Raw genomic sequence first — 20,177 nt, 5'->3', positions numbered from 1 at the left:
ATGACTGTATACAAAGAGACTGTATGTGTTGACTAAGATTTCAGTCCAAATTCCCAGTCTACCAGGCTGACACACAAAACTACTGTTGGCATTAGCCAATGAAAATCCCTGAAATGAGGCATTTTGGGAGACAAAGAGGAGGCAGAACTGGGATGGCCATATATCCTCTGAACCCTGAGCCAGTCTTACCACCATCACCTGAAAGCATTGGGCCTGAACTGGGCCTCTTTGCTATGCCAGCCTCCCCCAACCAGCATGAGTGGCAGGGCTGTGGACGTGGTGGCAGCTGCACCACTCTGTTAGGCTTTACCACTACTGCTCAGGCATTTAGATTGCTCCATAAGTCATACTCAGAGTAGAGCCCTCAAAATCAATAGAATTAAATTACCTAAGTCATATTCCAAGTGTGACTCACACCGGATATCATTCACAGAACATCTCCTTAATGTAGTTATCAAATCGGATGATTGAGTGACCCAAATCATTAATTGCTTTAAAAGAAGAAGAAGAAGAAGAAGAAGAAGAAGAAGAGATGCCAATACATTTAATGATGAACTTTTTTGCTACATTTTGTTGAATGCACAAAGTAGAGCTAACTTAAATTGCACCAGATGTTTTCTGGTGGTGTCATGCGCTTGCCAACTTGGAAGCAAGAGAGTGAATCATCCTGATCTAGTAGTTCTCGGATGTTTGAGATAATACTGATTCACACATGGAGTTCCACGTGAGCCATGAAAGATCCCTCTTCCTCTTGAAAGAATGGCCTAACTTTTAGGGTCCTGATTCATAGCACTTATCCTTATGACTGCTTTGGTTGCTACAAATATGTTTTCTTTGGGTTCTTGAGGTTTTCTTAAGGCACTTTGCTGTGTAGCTGTGGTTGCTCAACCAGACTTCCTGGCGAATACTCAAGTTTTACAGCTGTACTATATTTATCGTCTTTGCTGAACAGAGGAAGTATGCCTCAAAAAGGAGATACAAATACTCTCTGACTGACCACAGTGCCTCCAACACAGAGCAACATCTAACTTAGTTGTAGCATCCATTCATATATTTCAACCATGCAAAATACAGAGTGTGTTTCTTCTACCGTACAATACAAATGTTTTATCTTACCTGCTTTTTGTAATTTCATCAATTCAAAACCAAGAGAGAGTTACATGAATCTATTTGCTAAAAAAGATGGAACTTGTTAGAGAAGGCTGGTAGCCTAGCATGTTGAATGTTAGTCATAGTTGTTTTTCTACAGTGCCTTTAAATAACACATTACATTACTTATCCCATTTATTCAAAAGGAGCAAACTGAAGCACATTATTTTAAGGTAGGGAACCTGCAGCCCTTCTGGATGTTGTTGAACTCCATCTCCCATCAGCCCCTGCCAGCATGACTAATTGCCAGGACTGTGGGAGTTGTAGTTTAACAACATCTAGAGAGCCACATATCCCCTATCCCTATCCCTCACCTGGGAACAAAATCCCATTTTTCCACATATAGAAATATCTCAGCATTTTTATATTTTAGTTAATGTTGCAGAGTCCACCCTCCCCCCCTTTGAAATACAATTATGGTAACATAGATATTCAAAGTTCGCTTTATCTTGTTGAATCCTGGCTAGCTTTTGTTTGGTAAGTTAGATAGATAGATAGATAGATAGATTCTTTATTGTCATTACACAAGTGCAACATTGCACAGTGCAACGAAATTGGATGCCATCCCTTAAAAAAACAACAAAAGCAAAACAGCAACAACAACCAAACAAACCACATTCCAGCCACACCCACACCCACACCCATCAAACTTCCAGGTCACACTATCGAGTTACAGCATTCAAAAAGGCCACAGCTCTTGGATAGAAACTATTTTTCAGTCTATTTGTCCTTGACTTGATGTTTCTATATCTCCTGCCAGAAGGCAGTAGTGCAAACAGACTGTATCCCGGGTGAGATGAATCCTGCAGGATGTTGTTTGCTTTCCTAAGACAACGGGAACCGTACAGTTCTTCCAAAGATGGGAGAGGATGACCAATAATCCTTTGGGCTGTGGTTATGACCTTCTGGAGCACCTTCTTCTCCCTAGCTGTACAACTGGAGAACCAAGCACAAATACAGTATGTGAGAATGCTCTCTATGGAGCCTCGGTAGAAGGACACCAGCAGTTTCTCACTCAGATTGTTCTTCTTTAAAAGTCTGAGGAAATAAATTCTCTGCTGAGCCTTCTTCACCAGAGCAGTGGTATTTGCGCTCCAAGTCATGCCCTGATCGATAGTCACTCCCAAAAACCTGAATTCCGCCACCCTCTCCACCCGTTCCCCGTTGATATACAAGGGCTGAATGACCGCCTTTTTTGTCCTGTAATCCACCACCAATTCCTTGGTCTTAGCTGTATTAAGAGCCAGATTGTTCTCTCCACACCAAACACAGAGCCGCTCCACCTCGTCCCGATAGGCGGACTCATCCCCTCCTGAAATGAGCCCCACCACCGTAGTGTCATCAGCAAACTTGATGATTTTGTTGCTGGAATAGATGGCTGTACAGTCATACGTGTAGAGAGTAAAGAGCAGGGGACTCAACACACAACCCTGTGGTGAGCCGGTGTTAAGGCTAAGGGCTTTGGACATATGTGACCCTACTCTAACCCTCTGAGAACGTTCTGACAAAAAATCCAAAACCCAGAGACAGGTGGAGTTGGAGAGTCCAATCGCCTCTAGCTTGGACACCAGTCTATGGGGGAGGATAGTGTTAAAAGCAGAGCTAAAATCCACAAACAGCAGCCTCACATAACTCCCCGGCTGCTCCAGATGGGACAGAGCAGCATGGAGAGTGGTGGTGATAGCGTCTTCTGTGGATCTATTTGCCCTGTATGCAAACTGGTAGTTGTCAAAAATTGGTGGAAGACAGGAAATAATGTGACGGCGCACCAGTTTCTCAAAACACTTCATGATGATTGGAGTCAGTGCAACTGGTCTGTAGTCATTCAAACTACTGATAGTGGGTTTTTTAGGCAGAGGAACAATAGTTGACGACTTCAGGCAGGGTGGGACAATAGACTGGTGTAAGGACTTGTTGAAGATCTTAGTAAAGACCCTCGCCAGCTGATCCGCACAGCCCTTCAACACCTTTCCAGTGATGCCATCAGGTCCAGCAGCCTTCCTCGGATTCACCATCCTCAATACCTGTCTCACCTCGTGCTCCTCTACAGTGAATGAGGGGCCCCTATGGGCTGGTGGCTGTAATACCGACGTCTCAGGTGGCTCCCTCTCGAAGCGAGCAAAGAAGAGGTTAAGCTCCTCCGCCAGCAAAGGGTCACCGTCGACAGCACCAAGGTTAGGTTTGTAGTTGGTAATATGCTGAATCCCCTGCCACATCTGTCTTGTGTTGTTGCTCCTTAAATTATCCTCAATCCTCTGTCTATAATCCAGTTTCGCCCGTCGAATACCCCTCTTCAAGTTTGCTCTTGCCACACTGTAAAGCTGCACCTCGCCCGACCTGAAAGCCCTGTTTCTTTCCCGCAACAGGCACTGGACCTCTCTATTCATCCAGGGTTTCTGATTGGGGTAAAACCGGATGGATTTATTTACTGTGACAGTGTCTGTGCAGTGATTGATATAGCACAGAACTGCCGCCGTGTGCTCCTCCAGGTCTGAACGATCGAAAATATCCCAATTGGTTCTCTCAAAACAGTCCTGCAGCTGGTGAATAGCACCTTCAGGCCAGATTTTAACAGTCCTTGATATTGTGGGAGCCCGTTTCCTGAGTGGGATATATGCTGGTACCAGGAACAGAGACATATGGTCGGACTGGCCCAAATGTGGCAACTGTAAAGCCCTATAGCCGTGATTTACATTCGAATAAACTTTATCCAGTGTCTTGTCTCCTCTTGTGGGACATTTCACATGCTGATAGAGCGTTGGGAGCACTGTTTTAAGTTCAACATGGTTGAAGTCTCCCGCAATGATGTGCACAGCTTCAGGATACTTGTCTTGCTGGCTGCTGATAAGGCTCTGCAGACATCCCAAAGCCAAGTTGGCATTAGCATCTGGTGGCACGTACACACCAGTTAGCATAACAGCTGTGAACTCCCTAGGGAGATAGGCTGGTCTACATTTAACAGCCACATATTCCAAATCCGGTGAACAGTGACTGCCCACAGTCTTAGAATTTTTAGACCAGCACTTGTTCACATATACACACAGCCCCCCTCCTTTGGTTTTTCCGAAGTCCATGCTTCGGTCATGACGATGTACCGCACAGCCTTCCAACTGAATAGCTATGTCTGGTATGGACGGTTGAAGCCATGTTTCAATGACAAATAAAACGCAGCAATCTTTTACAAGGCTGTTCTTTGCTGCCTGCAGCCGCAATTCATCCATTTTGTTGGCAAGAGATCTCACATTAGCAAGAAATATGCTAGGGAGTGGTGGTTTAGATGGACTCCTCTGCAATCTTACCAGGACGCCGGCCCGACAACCCCTCCTTTGCCTCCTGTCTCTACGCCGCCTTCGCCTCCTCCCTGGAGGCATAGTAATCCATGGAGAGCCCGGTGGCCTGGCTACTCCCACAGGAACGGTATCTGGGCGAAAATAATCAGCTCTTACAGCTTGTTCACACTGTAACCCGACCTTCAGAAGTTCCTGCCTGCTGTAAATCTTTCTTGCCCGGCCAGACATACTCAGAACAAGTAAAAATAAACAAAAACAAAACGCTGAAAAACAAAGGGAGAGCACTAAGCCACAGCGTCTGTGCGCACCGCCATCTTGGCTGACAGTTGATGACAGTTGATAGATGATAGATCTAAATAATCAGCTCTTACAGCTTGTTCACACTGTAACCCGACCTTCAGAAGTTCCTGCCTGCTGTAATCTTTCTTGCCCGACCAGACATACTCAGAACAAGTAAAAATAATAAAAACAAAAACAAAACGCTGAAAACAAAGGGAGAGCACTAAGCCGCAGCGTCTATGCGCGCCGCCATCTTGGAATAAAAGTTAACCAGGAATGGGGAACCTGTATCCTTCCATACATGGTTGGACTCCAGCTCACATCAACCCTATCCAGCATGGCTAGTCTAGATCCATATGTCACATACGTGGAACATTTGGAAATGTTAATTCCAAGCTTTGGAAAAGATTATTTGTTTCCCCTGTCTCTTATCAGGTGGTATTATCAGAGAGAAAAATGAGTTGATCCAGAGAACAAAGTATTGTTGGACAAGAAGTGTGAATGAACAGACCTGCCATTTGCAACCTCTAAATCAGAACATCTAGAATGTTTGTTGTTCTGGAAACCAGAGGTTTCTCAGAACTCAACAATCAGAGGAGAAGAAAGTAGAAGTCTGAGGGGCAAATTAGATAAGATACCTGGAGATCTGTGCCCAGATATTCAGCAACTTTTAAGTACATGTGTATTGTCTGTTGAACCTTGACTGTAGGCTAGGGACAATTAGTTAATTGTGTCACATAGCCAGTGATGAGGGTGGGATTCAGATCAGATTGGGATAGCAATCCTGGGACAGAAAGTATTTCTCCATACCACTTTCTCAGACTTAAATTGCCCTCCTGGTGCTATTTTTCCTATTGGTGAAAACTTGCAGGCACCACATGTTGTAGTGCAGCCTCCCAACTTTCTAATTCTCTATGTTTGCTCTTGGCTGTTCATCTGTTTGGTGTGAAATAAAGTATTTCACATCATGGAAACTCAATATATCCAGCCCATTAGAAGTACTGTATTCATAGTTGTTTTGATCTTCTACTTTCTCTGGCATATGTGATTTGGGGGTGGGGGGGTGGGGTGTTATATGTGGATTAATACATAGGCCTGGGTCTGTGTAACATAAAATAGCTGTTGGAAAGTTAAAACCTAAATAAACTCTAAATGTGAATTACTTCTCAAGCCACTCTGTGATCTTTTAAGAGATGGATAGTTCCAGTAGACATTAGACATAATCTGGGCTGAGCCTGGAATATCTATCTCAACCTATATGATGTGGTGTTTGTGACATTCTTTATGTAGACCATAATGTTGAACTTTAAGTTAAATGTGGGAGATACTAAAGTCTAAAGCCAATTTATCCAGTAGTAGGAGCAGTAAAGAATCAAAGAGGGGGGGGGGGACACACATTATATTAGCTTTGCCACAGAAGGGAATATTTGGCTGTAGATATGAAAAAGAAGCTTTTGCACAGAACCTTGTAGGCTTGCCAAAACTTTGAAGCACATCTTATAAATACATATTGAATTCCTGTTGTCTGGTATGTTTAAGTACTCAGCATGTGAAAATGATTTTTGCTATTAAAAAAAAAGAAACTCGATAACGTTTTGTCATCTAATTTGAATGACTTTGCAGAAAAGGTGAAGTGCCCAGTATAGAAAACATTCAAATTAAATGACATTTGTTCCTTGCTTTCATGAAGGCAGTTCATTTGCATCTTCTTAATAAACAGAGGATTCAGTCTATAGTTAAATCCTTGGCAGATTTTTAATCTTCCAAGAAAGTCACATCTTCTAGGATGCTTTCTTGTTCTTTAAGAATTGAATGAGATGCAAGGAAAGAATAATTTGAGTGCAGATTAAAAGAGAGGGCTCCCCCTTTGTATGTGTTTCTTGGGAGAGAAAGTATTTGCATGTTATGGAATGCTATAAAGAAGGTCGTTTATAAGGAATTCAATTAAGTCAGCAGACAGAGATCAAAGGCCATGCAGTACCAGTAGCCATGCAGTATCACTAGCTGGCTTTTATATTTCAATGCATTTCAACCCATTTATTTTGCTTGGCTTCCATTGGAATACACTGTCTCTTTTTTCTATTAATGTTATTTTCTGTTCTGAAATTACTTTGCATTTTGAGAAAATGCTTGCGTGGGATGTGGGGGTGCTGTTCCCAGCACTTTTCTGAATACAGTTTAGCCTGTCTGCAATTATTGAATATCAATCCAGTCTCCTCTTTAAAGCAAGGATAGCCAATGCAGTGCTCTCCAGATGTTGTGGACAACAATTTCCATCAGCCTCAACCATTGGCCATGAAAGCTGTAGCTGATGGGAGTTGTAATCCGAAACATCTGAAGGGCACCGTGTTGGCTACGTCTGCTTTAATGTGCTAATCAATAGCCATTTCAAGCAATGACCTGAAAGATCTGGCAGTTATTACAGAGTGACTAATCTAGTTTTATACAACCAAGTAGCAAGGTCCATCAGTCTGGTGGCCCAAAAAGCATAGATACTATGTAGAGGCCAGCATAGAGAGTATTATAAAAGGTAAAGGGAACCTTGGCCGTTAGGTCCAGTCATGACCAACTCTGGAGTTGCGGCGCTCATCTTGCTTTATTGGCCGAGGGAGCCGGCGTACAGCTTCCAGGTCATGTGGCCAGCATGACTAAGTCTGGCAAACCAGAGCAGCGCACAGAAACGCCGTTTACCTTCCCGCCAGAGCAGTACCGATTTATCTACTTGCACTCTGATGTGCTTTTGAACTGCTTGGTTGGCAGGAGCAGGGACCGAGCAATGGGAGCTATGGTTTAACCCACAGCGCCACCTGTGTCCCTTTTAGAGAGTATTAGAGCACCATAAAAAATATTGGTATACAACTGCCTTGTGCAAACTTTCTGAGCATTATCAGCTGTGGACAACTTTCAACCTTACTATTATAAGCAACTAGGTTTGTGGTCCCACATACAGTTACTTGATAGTAAGCCCAAATGAACTGAGTGGAACTGGGAGACATTACTGGATCAAATTGCAAAGCATCTGTTCAGGGATAGTCCTGATGGAAATAGACTGAAACTTTAAATACCTAAGACTTAGCAAGGCTGTAGCTCAGTGGTAGAGCATCTCTTTTGTAGGTCTCAATTTAAATCCCTAGGAGAACTGCTGCCAGTCGGTGTAAACAACACTGGCCTATGATAGGCAATTGGTCTGACTCAGAATAAGGCATTTTCCTATGCTTTTTCTCTTGTTTGAGGTATAGGAGGTACAGAAACCTTCAATTGCTTCTATCACTATTGATTCCCAATTACCCGCCTAAGGAGAACATTTGTATCTGCAACTTACAGATGCTACTTCTTGTTCTATTTGTTCAATATAGGATTTGTCATTATAGTTTAATGCTTTTTTCCCATTGCTTCCTCCCTGCTTCTTATAAATATCTTGATCCAATAGAATAACAGGCTTCGAAAACATGCCTTTGAGCTGAAAATGAATGACTTGACATACTTTGTGCTGGCAGCTGAAAATGAGCAAGATATGGATGAATGGATTTTCACTCTCAACAAGATCCTGCAGATAAATCCAGAAGGGTCCATTCAAGAGAGGAAGAGTGCAGACGTCACAGATCTGAAATTTGGTAACAGGGAATGCTTTTAACAATTTTGGGTGCATTGCATTTTTTTAAAGCAATGATAAAAGTAAAGCTTTGTTTCCGCCCCGCCTTTTGCACAGATCTGTTGAAGCATTAATTGTTCGGAATCCCTGTTGTTAACTGCATAGTGTTGGTTGTTTTAAAAGTTTTTCTAGGTGTGCTGCTCCGCGTAGTGTCCTTCAGAACAACATGGTATAAACCAGTACATACAGGGTATTAGCAAATGCATTTCTATCACTTTGTTTCCATCTAATTTATATATTGGGGCAGGAAGCCACAAACCAATCACACTGTTAAAGGTTTAGGAGACCTTATATAGTGAGACCTGCCCTATGATTCAAAATACATTTACATCAAAAGAGACGCAGTGGAAGAGCCTATGCTCTTATTAAGCCTCCCTTCAACCACAGGGCACATCCTGTGGTGGGCTCTACATGTGAGTCATAATTCCACAAGAGAATCGCAACTTTTCTTTGACACATGCAGGAGAAGATAGTTACTTGACAGCCACAGAGATGTTCCGTTGCTAAAGAGGTTTTGTGATGAGAGTGGCAGTCCTTGGCTAATTGGTATTGATGAAAAGATTATTAAAAATGTTTCTCTAGTGGTTTTATTTCTAGATAGACCAGTGGCGTAGCGTGGGTTGTCAGCACCCGGGGCAAGGCAAGTAAGTTGCGCCCCCTAACCCGTGGAGCCAGGTAGGGGCAGAGAGCTGCGAGTGCAAGCGCCCCCCCCCAGATGTTGCACCCGTGTGCCCGCCCCCCCGCACCCCCACGCTACGCCACTGAGATAGACATTGGGCAGTATCTAACAACGTAATTCTGCTGGCTCAAGGACTTCTGGCTGCACAACAGAACTTCCTCTCCTCTCCCTGCACACCCTCCTAAAACTGCTCTGGAAGACTAGAAGTAAATCTGGGGCAGATATAGGAGGTGCATGGGGAATGGAGAGGAAGGGGAAATTATGTTGTGTAGCTAGAAGTTGTAGCGCTAGTAGAAGTATGTTACTGATAGGCACATAGAGCTGTTTGGCAGAGTTGTCCTGCTCTTTCCCCCTACCCTGCCATTTGATGTGCAGACGGCAACTTATGAAAGGAAGCAGGAGAGCCCCTGCGTACGCAGAGCTCCTGTATCATATCATAGATTTCATTATTAAAGAATTTGGGAGAAATTAATCTTCAGTTGTTAATTAGCCAGCTCCTATATGATATCGAGCGACAGAATAATCTGGCCACAATAAGGAAATTTTGTCCATGGTATGATTATTTTCCACTTAGTCATTTTGACACGCTGGCACTCTGTTTGCAAAATTTAACAATTCCAAAATACAGACACACTTTCACTTTCACAAGATTGAATAAACTGCCTTCGGTTGTACTTGAGGGTCGGTTTCAAAATATTCCGCTGGAAAAATGGTTATGTCCCTGTGGAGATGGCAGTATTGAGTCAGTGACTCATGTGCTTCTGGCTTGCACACTTTATAAAGAATTGAGGAGGTTATTACCCCTCTATTATTGCCCATGCTGGGTCGCTCAACCATTGCTACTGTGTCCTTTCTTTTAGCAGATCAAGATGATCCGGTGACAGCAAAAACTGCAAGGTTTTTAGCAGAGGCAATTAGAATAAGATCTATTATTTGATTGTTGATGTAAAAACCCCAAAATGTATTTTCTATAGTTAGGTTTTTACCTCTATCTTCAGTACATTTTATTTTATTGCTGTGGCTAGTGGCTGATGCAAATAAATATTTTTCTGATTCTGAATCTTCAGTTGTGCTTTTCGTTTTTTAAGATTTGGAAGACATGTCGATGAACTATGATTGTCCGCAAGAGGAAACTGATTCTGCAGAGAACAGCTTGCATCCAGATTTTTCAAAAGTAAGAGACTACCGTTGTTAAAATAATAATAAATTCTGTTTGTTGCAGATGCCAAAGCTAAGCATTCATATCTGTGGTCCAAAGTGCCCTGCTCTAGTGGCAAGATGCACCATGCAGCTCCAGCATTGCAAACCAGCCTAGGACCATTCAACTCTCCTCATCAGGATAAGAACATAAGAAAAGTCCTGCTGCATCAGGCCAAAGTGTCATTTAGTCCAGCATCCTTTTCTCACAGTGGCCACTGTGGGAACCCTAATAGCAGGACCTGAGTGCAACAACATTCTCCTTACTTGTGATTCCCAGCTGGTATTCATAGATATGCTGGCTGTGACAGTGGAGGTAGAAACTAGCCATCTTGACTGTAAATCTGTCTAATCCCTTTTCAAAGCATCCAAGTTGGTCTCCATCACTAGGCCTTGTTGAAGTAAATTCAACCATTTAGTAAAATTGCTCCTCCACATCTAACCTTTTTTTGATAGGAGAGAATAGGTTTTGCTGGTAACAGCTGCCATCTAAAGATGTATCATTTTAGCATAGTACCGGGTGCAAAATGGGTGTAGATTTGGCTTGCTGGAGACATTGTGACAGATGACTTTGTCCACAAGCCATTCTAAAGGCATCTTAGCTGCTATGGAGCCATTTATGTGGTCAACCTCAGTTGTAAAGTTTTTAAATAGTACTGGGAGAAATATGAGTCATAGCAGAATGCACCTGTTAAATTTACTTCACAGTACATGCTGCCACATTAATACTGGTGCTTCATGATACTTTTTTCATTGTTAACAACATGGAGTCTTGTAGATGGCAGGAAACAAAACTGAAATCATTTCGGCTTCATGATTAAAGTGAGTTTACAATTAAAGCAAAAACAAAAAAAAACAAAAAAACTGGTTTGGAAAATATTTATCTGAACAGCTTGAGGTTTTTCCAAATCAGAGCACGTGAATGTAAATTTGACTCTCTTACAACAATTTGCATACATAGTGTCAGATTTTGAAGAGTTGCCTTGCCACTTACTGTTTATGGATTTTTAGCTTGGTGTTTGTTACTTTGCTGTTGGCAAATTTATAATTATAATTTATAATGTGGTACCGGTGCATCTGAAATAATTTGCTACAGCACTGGAAATAAGTATGTATTTTAATTACAAACAACACTATTGGATGAAATTAAACATAGTCGATAATTAGGTTAAATGAATGACTCAGAATAAGACAGGATTATCTGAATTACACCAATGTGATATTCTTGAATGTTTTGGAGATTCTGTCCCAGATTAAATGTAGATTTCCCACCTGGGTTTGCTTTGCAGGCTAACATTCAAAAAGAGGGAGAAATACCAGAAACAAAAAGAGACACAAATTATAAATTTGAATGTGTGTGTGTGTGTTGCAGGGAGGGGGAAATAGCTTTGAGGGTCAAATTTGAAACCCTGACATGAAGCAATTTGAGCTAATATGATGTTTACCTGTAGAATAAGAGGATGTTGTTGTTGTTGTTGTTGCAGTACCTCACAGAAACAGAAGAAACTGTCAGAGCATCTCGAAATATGGATAGGTTGAATCTATTCTCCCTAGATCCTGATATTGCTGTAAGTATTATTCTTTGTTGCTTTATATTGTTAGGTGAGAGAAAGCTAAAAGTGACCAGCATGTCCACTGGGGAGACAGCTGTGCCATTCTCACTGTTTTGCCTTTATTATTTATTATTGCTTTGATTTATATGATTTCTTACCTACTCTTCATTGTTAAGGTCCAAGGGCAGATTACAGTAATACAAGCATACAATTGAAAACAAGTAGAACAGTTTATATACAATTGTAAAGACAAGTTAAAACAAAAGCAAAAGCTGCAGAGTATAAATTAAACAAAGTGGAAAGGGTGGGTTCTACAAAAAAAAAAAAAAAATACCTTAAATGTCCAGGGTCAGAATAAAGAGGCTTATAATCAACATACAATGGAAGCTGTGTACTGAAAATGCTAAATGCAGCTCTGTGTGGAGGGAGTTCCACAGTTTACTGACGCTGCTCTGTATTTTGTATAGTTGCACGTATTTCTAATGCTCTGTATTTCAGTGTTTTGAATGTTTTGCTGTAAACTGCTTTGGGCACAGCTCATTGTGGGAAAATAGCATAGAAGTAAACTCAATCAATCACAATTTAAGGGCTGCCACAGAGAAAACTCCCTCCTGGGCCACCATCCATCACAATTATGAGGGCATTGGAACTATCAGGAGTGTCCCACATACTGTCTTTCTTCAAAAAGTAGCTTGTAAAGAAATGGATTTTATGCTGTCTGTCACTGGATCTCTCATCTTACAACTATTTCCCAGAAAAGTCTGTTTTTCCTATAAATTCTGTATACTAACTTCAATCAGCTAATTATCCCAGTGTCTTTATTCCAGGCCTTGAATCCTCAAAGAAAGGAATTTCCAGCAGCAGATTCATTGCTCAAGCCTTTTCAGGAAAAGGATGCCAAGCGAATCATGATAACATGCAAATCCCTTAATCTGAATCTTCAGGCTTGTGTTTCTGATAATGAAAGTGACCCAGTCACCAATGTAAGTCTTAAGCAGAGGTAGGGGGGGCTTATATCAAGACACTGGCCATGGTCAGGCGCAATATTGGCCAGTAAAGCATAGGGACATTGGCCTTTCCATGAGCTGCATGCTGGTACATACAGTTCAAGCAGTCTGCACTTTGCTCTGCCCTTCCTGGACTGGAAGAAACAAACAGTGGAATTGCTGGCTTAGCATCACATGCAAACAAGTGCTAATGGTTAGAGGGTGAGGCTGGTACCTGGGAGACCAGGGTTCAAATCCCCACTTAGCCAGGAAGCTCACTTGGTAATGTTGGGCCAGTCACTGACTCTCCGCATAACCCACCTCACAGGGTTCTTGTGAGGATGAAATGAGGAGTTGCAGAACCACGTTCACCACCTTGAGCTTCTTGGACAAAAGGTGCGATATAAATGCAATAAATAAATATAAATGAATAAACAAACCATGAGCTGAAACCGAAGAACAAATCTTCAGAACAAAGAACAAAAGAAATTTGTGAATGCGTTTTTGAGCTGTACTTTAAAGTGTCAGGCAATCGCTTGGTTACCTTACCCACAATGCCTTGCTCTGGGGGAGGACTCCCCCCCCCACTCTTTCCTCAGAGTGAAGGTAGAAGCACCTGTGGCTGATCAGGCCAGAAGAGGAATATGGAGCAGGAGCGAGAGAAGAGGGAGGAGATGGTGGCGGCAATGAGAGAGGAAAGAGGAAGTAGTAGGGAGGCAGAAAAGGTTAGCTGTGCCAGTCTCAGGCTGTGTAGTGTCTTTTGCTGGCCCTGTTGGGGAGAAGCAACCCATGAGCCCTGGTTCCCACATAATACTAAGCCAGATGTGCTATGTGGTTCATTTCCCCGCTCTAAGAAAGGAGCAGCAAAGCAGAGACATTGAACTGTGTTGCACGGGTGCAGTTTCTGTAGCCATGATTTATGGCCAGTGTTGCGTGTGAATGAAGCCACTGCTTTGTTTCCTCAAGAGAGTGATTCAAATCCCTTCTGAAGCCTGTTGCTTTTCATGGGGATTTGGTAAAAACAGCTGGTTTTATTCGGCATTTTTATTTTGCTGTTATTTCTGTATAAAGAGTGGTGATGTTATATAAATCAATTTATATAAACAACACTGAATGTACACATATTTTTGAAACTCAGTTTCCTTCTAGATTTAAGATAAATAAATAAAAATATGATGCTAAGCCTCTTTTTCACTTTAATATCCATCTTAATAGGTGCTTGCAACTACCTGACCTTCATCAGTACAAAAGCTGGCTGCATCAGGCTTTAGATCAAACCTTATACAAATAAATGAGTTTGTGTGTCTTTACCTATTCACTTTTATGTAATGTAATTTGGGGCATGGGGCCTTGGGAGCAAAGATCAGTGTCTGCTGTCTGATGAGGGACCTTGGAGCAGTCTATAAGCTGAAATAGAACTCATCTCACTGCAAATGGAATAGAATGCAGAATTACAGCCCATGGGTTGGACCCAGGCTAAGCTAGTCATGCTTTGCTCCTATTGAAAACAATGGGAGAAGTTTGCTACAACTTTCAATGAAACTTAAACATGACCAGCTTATACTGGATCCAATTTAACATTTCTCCAGAAAACTGTTTCTCATTTTTACATCAAAATGACAAAATAAAAAAATAACTGTTGCAGAAGTCCAAAATATAATGTATCTGTTGAAATTAGAAACTAAATAAAAGCTGCCTTGGAATAAATTACAAAATACCAGTTCAGGAGCATCAGATTTTTGCCAGTGTCTATGTTACAGAGGGCAGGTTGAAGGGCCTGTGTCAGTAGGTTCTGACAATGCAATTTCTGTGGTTTTTGGAGAAGACATTGATTTCTTTCATTAGCAGATGACATCAGCAGTGTTTATTTTGCACATGCCCGTCAATACTTTTTTGGCAGGATGAAAATGCTGGCGGAATCATAGCTGTAGTGAGAATGGGGCGAGTGCACCCCCCCTACCTACAAACTATCTAAAGCAAGGATTGGAGAACTAAGGTGGAGAGATTACTGTCTTTTTGGTGCTAGATAAAAGATATTTCCATGAATTTGACAGAAGAAGTCTTTGTGCTGGAGAGAAAGGGAGGAATTTTGGAAGTTTTTGTGTAACTCCCCCCCCCCCCGAACCCGGGAGCGTCCTGTGCGTGTGCCGGAGGAAAAAGAATAAGGAGTTTGACAGCTGTCAAAGGAGCTGTCAAACGGGCGGTTAAAGTCAAGAACTTTGCTATTTAATAACTCTCTGAACTAAAGGTGTTACATTTGAATTGAGGTGGTTGGAAACAAAGTAGTAATAAACAACAAAGTAACGGATTGTTGGAAAAGGACTATTAAGCAATTGGAATCCCCCTAGGGGGAACTAGAGACATTACAATGGCTGCAGAGGGAAAATTACTGGCAGAGATAGAAAAAATGTTTTTTCTCGTGGGAATCTTGCAAGAGCAGAGTACGGCTATGAACAAAGAACTTATGACCTTGAATTCTAAAACAAACAACTCTGCTGAATGCATAAAGGATTCGACTGATAAAAAATCTGCAGCTGAACCAGAAGAGACATCTTTGGAATTGGCGGAGAGGAAAGAAGGAGTGGAGAAAGTACAGGTGGAAAATACCAACCAGAAGCCTATATCGTCAGAAAATAAAGAAGAAGATCTTTGGATTACAAATCTGCGAAAGATAAGAAAGATGAGGAAGGAAGTCCCTGGAGTACTTGGAATACTGGAATTTAAAAGAATAAAGAAACATGATCGGGACTTCCTCTTTGAGTATGGGAGAGCAGCTGACCTTTTGCAGCAATTGCTTTTAAACATTTTGGATGGAAGAAAATTTGATGTGACTGTGACAGAACTCCTTCGAGACCTGAGGACCAACAAAAAGGATTACCAACAAAATCGGCAGAGAGAGACTGACAGAGAATTGAAGGCCTCGGATGTGAGGAATCCGGGCTAGGAACTGTTTTTGTGGACATTTGCTTGGGAAGGGATGGAAACCGGGATAGGGAGGGAGGGGAGAATAGAATTTCAAAATTTTTGTATTTGGCCATTGTGACCTATAATTAATATAATAAAGGGAGAAATTCGTGGAAGGGAAGTTAGGTCGACCTTAGAAAAAGGATTTAATGTTTATAAGAGAATTGGATAAATTAAATGTGGACAAGTAAAAAGAGCTAAGTTTTAAAAATAATAATAATATGTTTAAGATTATAGATAAGAACTTGCTGAACTAATTATCGGAATTGGGATGTATGAAGAGGGGGTGGGGGGAAGTCAGGGAAAGAGGGTAAAGAAAGTAAGGGTATGAAATTGTATATGTGTTGTCTTTGTCTTTTTGTGTGTGTGTGTCTTTATAAAATGTAAAAATCCAATAAAAATTTTATATATAAAAAAAAGAGAGAATGGGGCGAGTGCATAATTGCTTTTATTTTATTTATTTGCTAATGCAGGATTTCCAAAAAGTGGAGAGCAAGCAACTATCATTTGGAGTCTTAGTCAATGGTTTGGGACAGGTCGATAGAAATTGCAGAAATTGATAGAAACACATTTTATAAACCTAGCTGAAAGCATATCATCGAACAAACAACAGCCAAAGTAATTTAAAAGGAAAATGCACACATTTGCTTGGGTCGCACATAACACTAAACCATGGTTTAGTGCTATGTGGATGAACTTCACTGAGCATGAATGAAATGTGGGCTTGCACACTCTTCTCCCCATCCTCTGTGACCAGGAGGACTCCCAGGTTTCTTTCCAGTTTTAAAAAATCTGAGCTTAGCATTACATTCAAGCCAGGAACTCAGGTTTCAGAGTCTGGTTCCTTCAATATGCCAGCTTCAAAAATTTCTGTTTGAAGTTGCCTTGTTAAAACTGACCAGTGTTAGCTTGAAACAAGGATTCCTAGTTCAAATGTAAACCAGATTTCATTTACTGGCTCCAACTCTTTAAAAACTTAGAGGAAAACACCATAATAAGCATTTTCTTTTTAGTTACTTTTATCAGTTGGGTAGTCTCAAACAAAATACAACTTGGCCTACCCAATTCAAACTTACCCCGGTGCATTAATTAGCAAAAATGTTGCTTGTTAAGCTGATTAACAATGCAATTCTGTCCATGCCTACTCAAAAGTAAGTCCCATAGAGTTAGGGTTGCCATATTTCACAAAGTGAAAATCCAGACACAAAAGTTGTTGAGGTTTTTTTGCAAAGTCTCCCTCCCCCCCCCCAAAAAAGAAGGTTTTTTTTTTTTAGCCTATTTGTTAGGTAATTGCCAAAAAATCTACACTTCCTATATGGGCTGCTATACGCCCAGGTTTTTTCAGACCTTTCAGCCACTTTCCAAAAATTCCGCCCTGATGCCAATTTTGACAGATGAATTTGGACTATGTCCAGGAAATTCCGGATGCATGGCAGCCCTACATTGAGTACAATGATCCATATAAACATGTATATAATTGCAGTGTAGGGCTTCAAACCTATATAGACTCCTCTGGAAAGAAGTTGCCTGAATTCAACAAAGGAAACTTCCTAATACTGTTTCCAATCGTCTAGTTCAGTATGATGAGACTGGCAGTGACTTTCCAGGGTTTCAGACAGGGAGCATTCCCTGGCCTACCTGGCGACAGGTGCAGAGGAAGGGGGTGCGGTAGGAGCGGGGCACCCCAGGTGTCACCACTGAGGGGGGTGACAAAATGCTGACCCGCTCTTGGGAGTGACGTGGTGGCTTGGGCGCCCGCAAGCTCCAACCTGCCCCAAACGGTCCACACGCCACCTCCCCATCAGCTGTAGGGCAACTGAGTGGAAGGAAGCAGGCAGACTCTTTTGAGGCCCCACGGAGCATCCCGCCCCGTCTAGACCCGTCCCATGGGTGGCTGGCCCCGGCCCTGGGTGCAAGGCACATGTGCCGCCTCAGGAGCCCAATTGGCTTGCTCTGCCGCTGCCTGGCATTGCCAGGGATTAAACCTGAGACCTTCTACATGCAAAGCAGAAGTTCTGTCACTAACCTATGGCCCTTCCTCAGAGATGAATGGGGCCAATTCTCCTTCATGGTGAGAGTTGAAGTCACTTCTTGCTGCTTCTCAGTCCCATGCCTTATGCCACTTGATCTGAGTTACAATGCCTAGGATTGCACGTCAACAGGCTCATCACAGCTATCTGCCAATCACCCATTCCCACCACCCTTCTGAGTAATACCCCTACCCACCTTCTCACTATATAGAAGGGTCTGGAAACTTCTGTTTCAGTGTATCTGAAGAAGTGTGCATGCACACGAAAGCTCATACCAAGAACTGACTTAGTTGGTCTTTAAGGTGCTACTGGAAGGAATTTGTTTTGTTAGGATTGCACTGTCAACCTTGCAGCTTTAGCCTGCTATTATTCTGATTTTTCACTTTTCGTTCCTGCTCTTTGCCTCCAGATTGAGCCTTTCTTTGTCAGTGTGGCTCTTTTTGATATTCGGGACAGCAGGAAGCTCTCTGCTGATTTTCACGTGGATCTAAACCATACTCTGGTTAGACAGATGATGTCAGGTCCTTCACCCTCATTGGAAAATGGTACTATTGAGTCTGCTGGCACTAAAGACGAGGAACCACAGGTCAAGGGGTTTCCAGAAGAATGGCTGAAGTACCCAAAACAGGTAACTAAAACTTCACTAGTTCCACAGGCATTTGCTTTTGACTCCTTAAAGCAGAAAATTATAGTTATTTATTTATAACTTTTTTCTGTTCTTTAGCTGAAAAGGCTCTCAGTGTGACTTGCTAGGCTCAGTAGTATAATAGTCCCTGCCCTTGCAGCCAAGAGCTGGGCTTGGCTCATGGGAGCCTTTAGTTATTTAAACATTTCTCTCACATATTGGGACTTCTTCTGTCTTAGTGAATTTCGCCTCTTGTCTCCACAGGCTGTTTTCTCCATAAGTAACCCTCATTCCGAAATAGTTTTGGTGGCAAAGATTGAAAAGGTGCTCATGGGAAATATTGCCACCAGTGCAGAACCTTATATAAGGAATCCAGACTCTAACAAGGTAATGTGATTGAAAGATGGAATGCCTTTCGCAACCCAGGGGTCAAGTTGAACATTGTACTGAGAAGCCTCCTCAGAACTTGCTTTAGCAATCCATAGGACCACGGTGGATTTTCAGTTGTATGAACAATCTGCTTCTGCTTGTTTCTCATTGTCTGAGTATCTGATAGCTAAGTAATTGAACCTGCTGGGCTATGGTACTGATGGTTACAAATCCCTCCCCTCCCATAACTCAGCTAGGTCCATTGATGAAACCAACATAATGGAACCAGTTACTTAGAGCGGTGGCAGTCTGCCCTTCTCTGGAGGCCTTCAAGCAGAGGGATAGACAGCCACTTCTTGAAGATGCTCTTGCTCTGTATTGTCCTGCACTGGCAAGTGGGTCGGGCCCGATGGACAAATGAGCTTCCTCCAATTTTATGGCAGACCATTGGTTGGAGGAATCAACAAGTGCTTGAAATGTGCAGCTTTCGTGTCACTCTTTCCTTGTGAATAATTAAAACTTCAAGTGATCATCCAGCAGGGTAACATTTACAGTATGTTTATGGGATTTCTGATAGTTTCTTTATAGGAATTATTAATTTGTGGTTTCTTTTCCCTAGTGGGCCCAGAGAGTGTTAAAATCCAACAAGCAATTCTGCAGCAAGTTGGGGAAATACCGGATGCCCTTTGCCTGGTCTGTACGGTACGTAGCTGCCTTTGTAAATGTCATTTTCAGTGATTGATCATACCAACAGAGGCTGCGAAAGGAACTGGCAAGGCACAACAACAGCACTACCCCTATATAGAGGACTATGAATTGGTATAGTTCTCCAGGGCAAGCAAATGAAGAGAGCCAGTGTAGGGTAGTGGTTAGAGGGTTGGACTAGGAGAGCAGAGAGCAGAGTTCAAATCCCCACTCAGCCGTGAAGCTCAATGGGTGACTCATTGGTGGGTTTGGGTAGGGAGGATCCATTTCACTGGACCAGTATATGTATATGTGGATATCTGTCTTCCTTCACCCTCTAAATACCATTCTCTCTCTCTCTCTCTCTATTCCGGACTCCTGTGACATACCCCTTTCTCCATTCTGGCGATTCTGCTTTCCTTTCCTCAGTCTTCTGGTCTGTTCCCCTTTCCCTCCTACCCTCTTGGTCACTCCACTTTCTGTTCAGCTGCTGATCTGAACTTTAAAAACTACACAGAGCAGAAAAAGGAAGTTGGGGACATGATTCTCTCTCTCACTTCCTGTTTCACCTTTCTGTGCTTTTCAAGGCTGGGCGGAATTTCATTTCACTATTTTAAATTGCACGTTAGTTTGAAATAGAGTGGTCCAGTGAGTGGCATTGACTTGACAAGTAACTGCATCTCACACTCATCCCATTTAATTCCTGCTCTTATATGTTAC

The 20,177-nt window shown here is 42.2% G+C and overlaps 2 protein-coding genes across 14 annotated transcripts in view; one reads left to right on the top strand and one right to left on the bottom strand.

Moving 5' to 3' along the window:
- DOCK10 (dedicator of cytokinesis 10) overlaps positions 1 to 20,177 on the top strand; it is a 206,601-nt gene that overhangs the window by 118,859 nt on the left and 67,565 nt on the right. For all 13 annotated transcript variants that reach the window (XM_081861455.1, XM_081861462.1, XM_081861461.1 and 10 more), the window contains 7 exons: positions 8,149 to 8,332; positions 10,138 to 10,223; positions 11,731 to 11,814; positions 12,627 to 12,782; positions 18,189 to 18,407; positions 18,669 to 18,791; positions 19,393 to 19,475. In XM_081861455.1, the coding sequence (XP_081717581.1) occupies positions 8,149 to 8,332; positions 10,138 to 10,223; positions 11,731 to 11,814; positions 12,627 to 12,782; positions 18,189 to 18,407; positions 18,669 to 18,791; positions 19,393 to 19,475 (935 nt within the window). The remainder of the gene's footprint in view (positions 1 to 8,148; positions 8,333 to 10,137; positions 10,224 to 11,730; positions 11,815 to 12,626; positions 12,783 to 18,188; positions 18,408 to 18,668; positions 18,792 to 19,392; positions 19,476 to 20,177) is intronic.
- On the bottom strand, positions 1,698 to 4,949 carry LOC309341753 (uncharacterized protein). The gene is made up of 2 exons (XM_081861524.1): positions 4,916 to 4,949; positions 1,698 to 4,702 (listed from the first exon to the last, which is right to left on the bottom strand). The coding sequence occupies exon 2, from the start codon at positions 4,665 to 4,667 to the stop codon at positions 1,812 to 1,814; it is 2,856 nt and encodes a 951-aa protein (XP_081717650.1). The 5' UTR covers positions 4,668 to 4,702; positions 4,916 to 4,949; the 3' UTR covers positions 1,698 to 1,811.

The sequence above is a fragment of the Podarcis erhardii genome (genome assembly GCF_964252035.2).
Source record: "Podarcis erhardii genome assembly, chromosome: 5".
Classification (NCBI taxonomy): Eukaryota; Metazoa; Chordata; class Lepidosauria; order Squamata; family Lacertidae; genus Podarcis; species Podarcis erhardii.
This window is presented reverse-complemented; position numbering and strand designations above follow the sequence as displayed.

What these genes read in the sequence shown, in the direction of transcription:
- LOC309341753 (XM_081861524.1), bottom strand. Translation starts at nt 4,667, where the DNA reads ATGTCTGGCCGGGCAAGAAAGATTTACAGCAGGCAGGAACTTCTGAAG.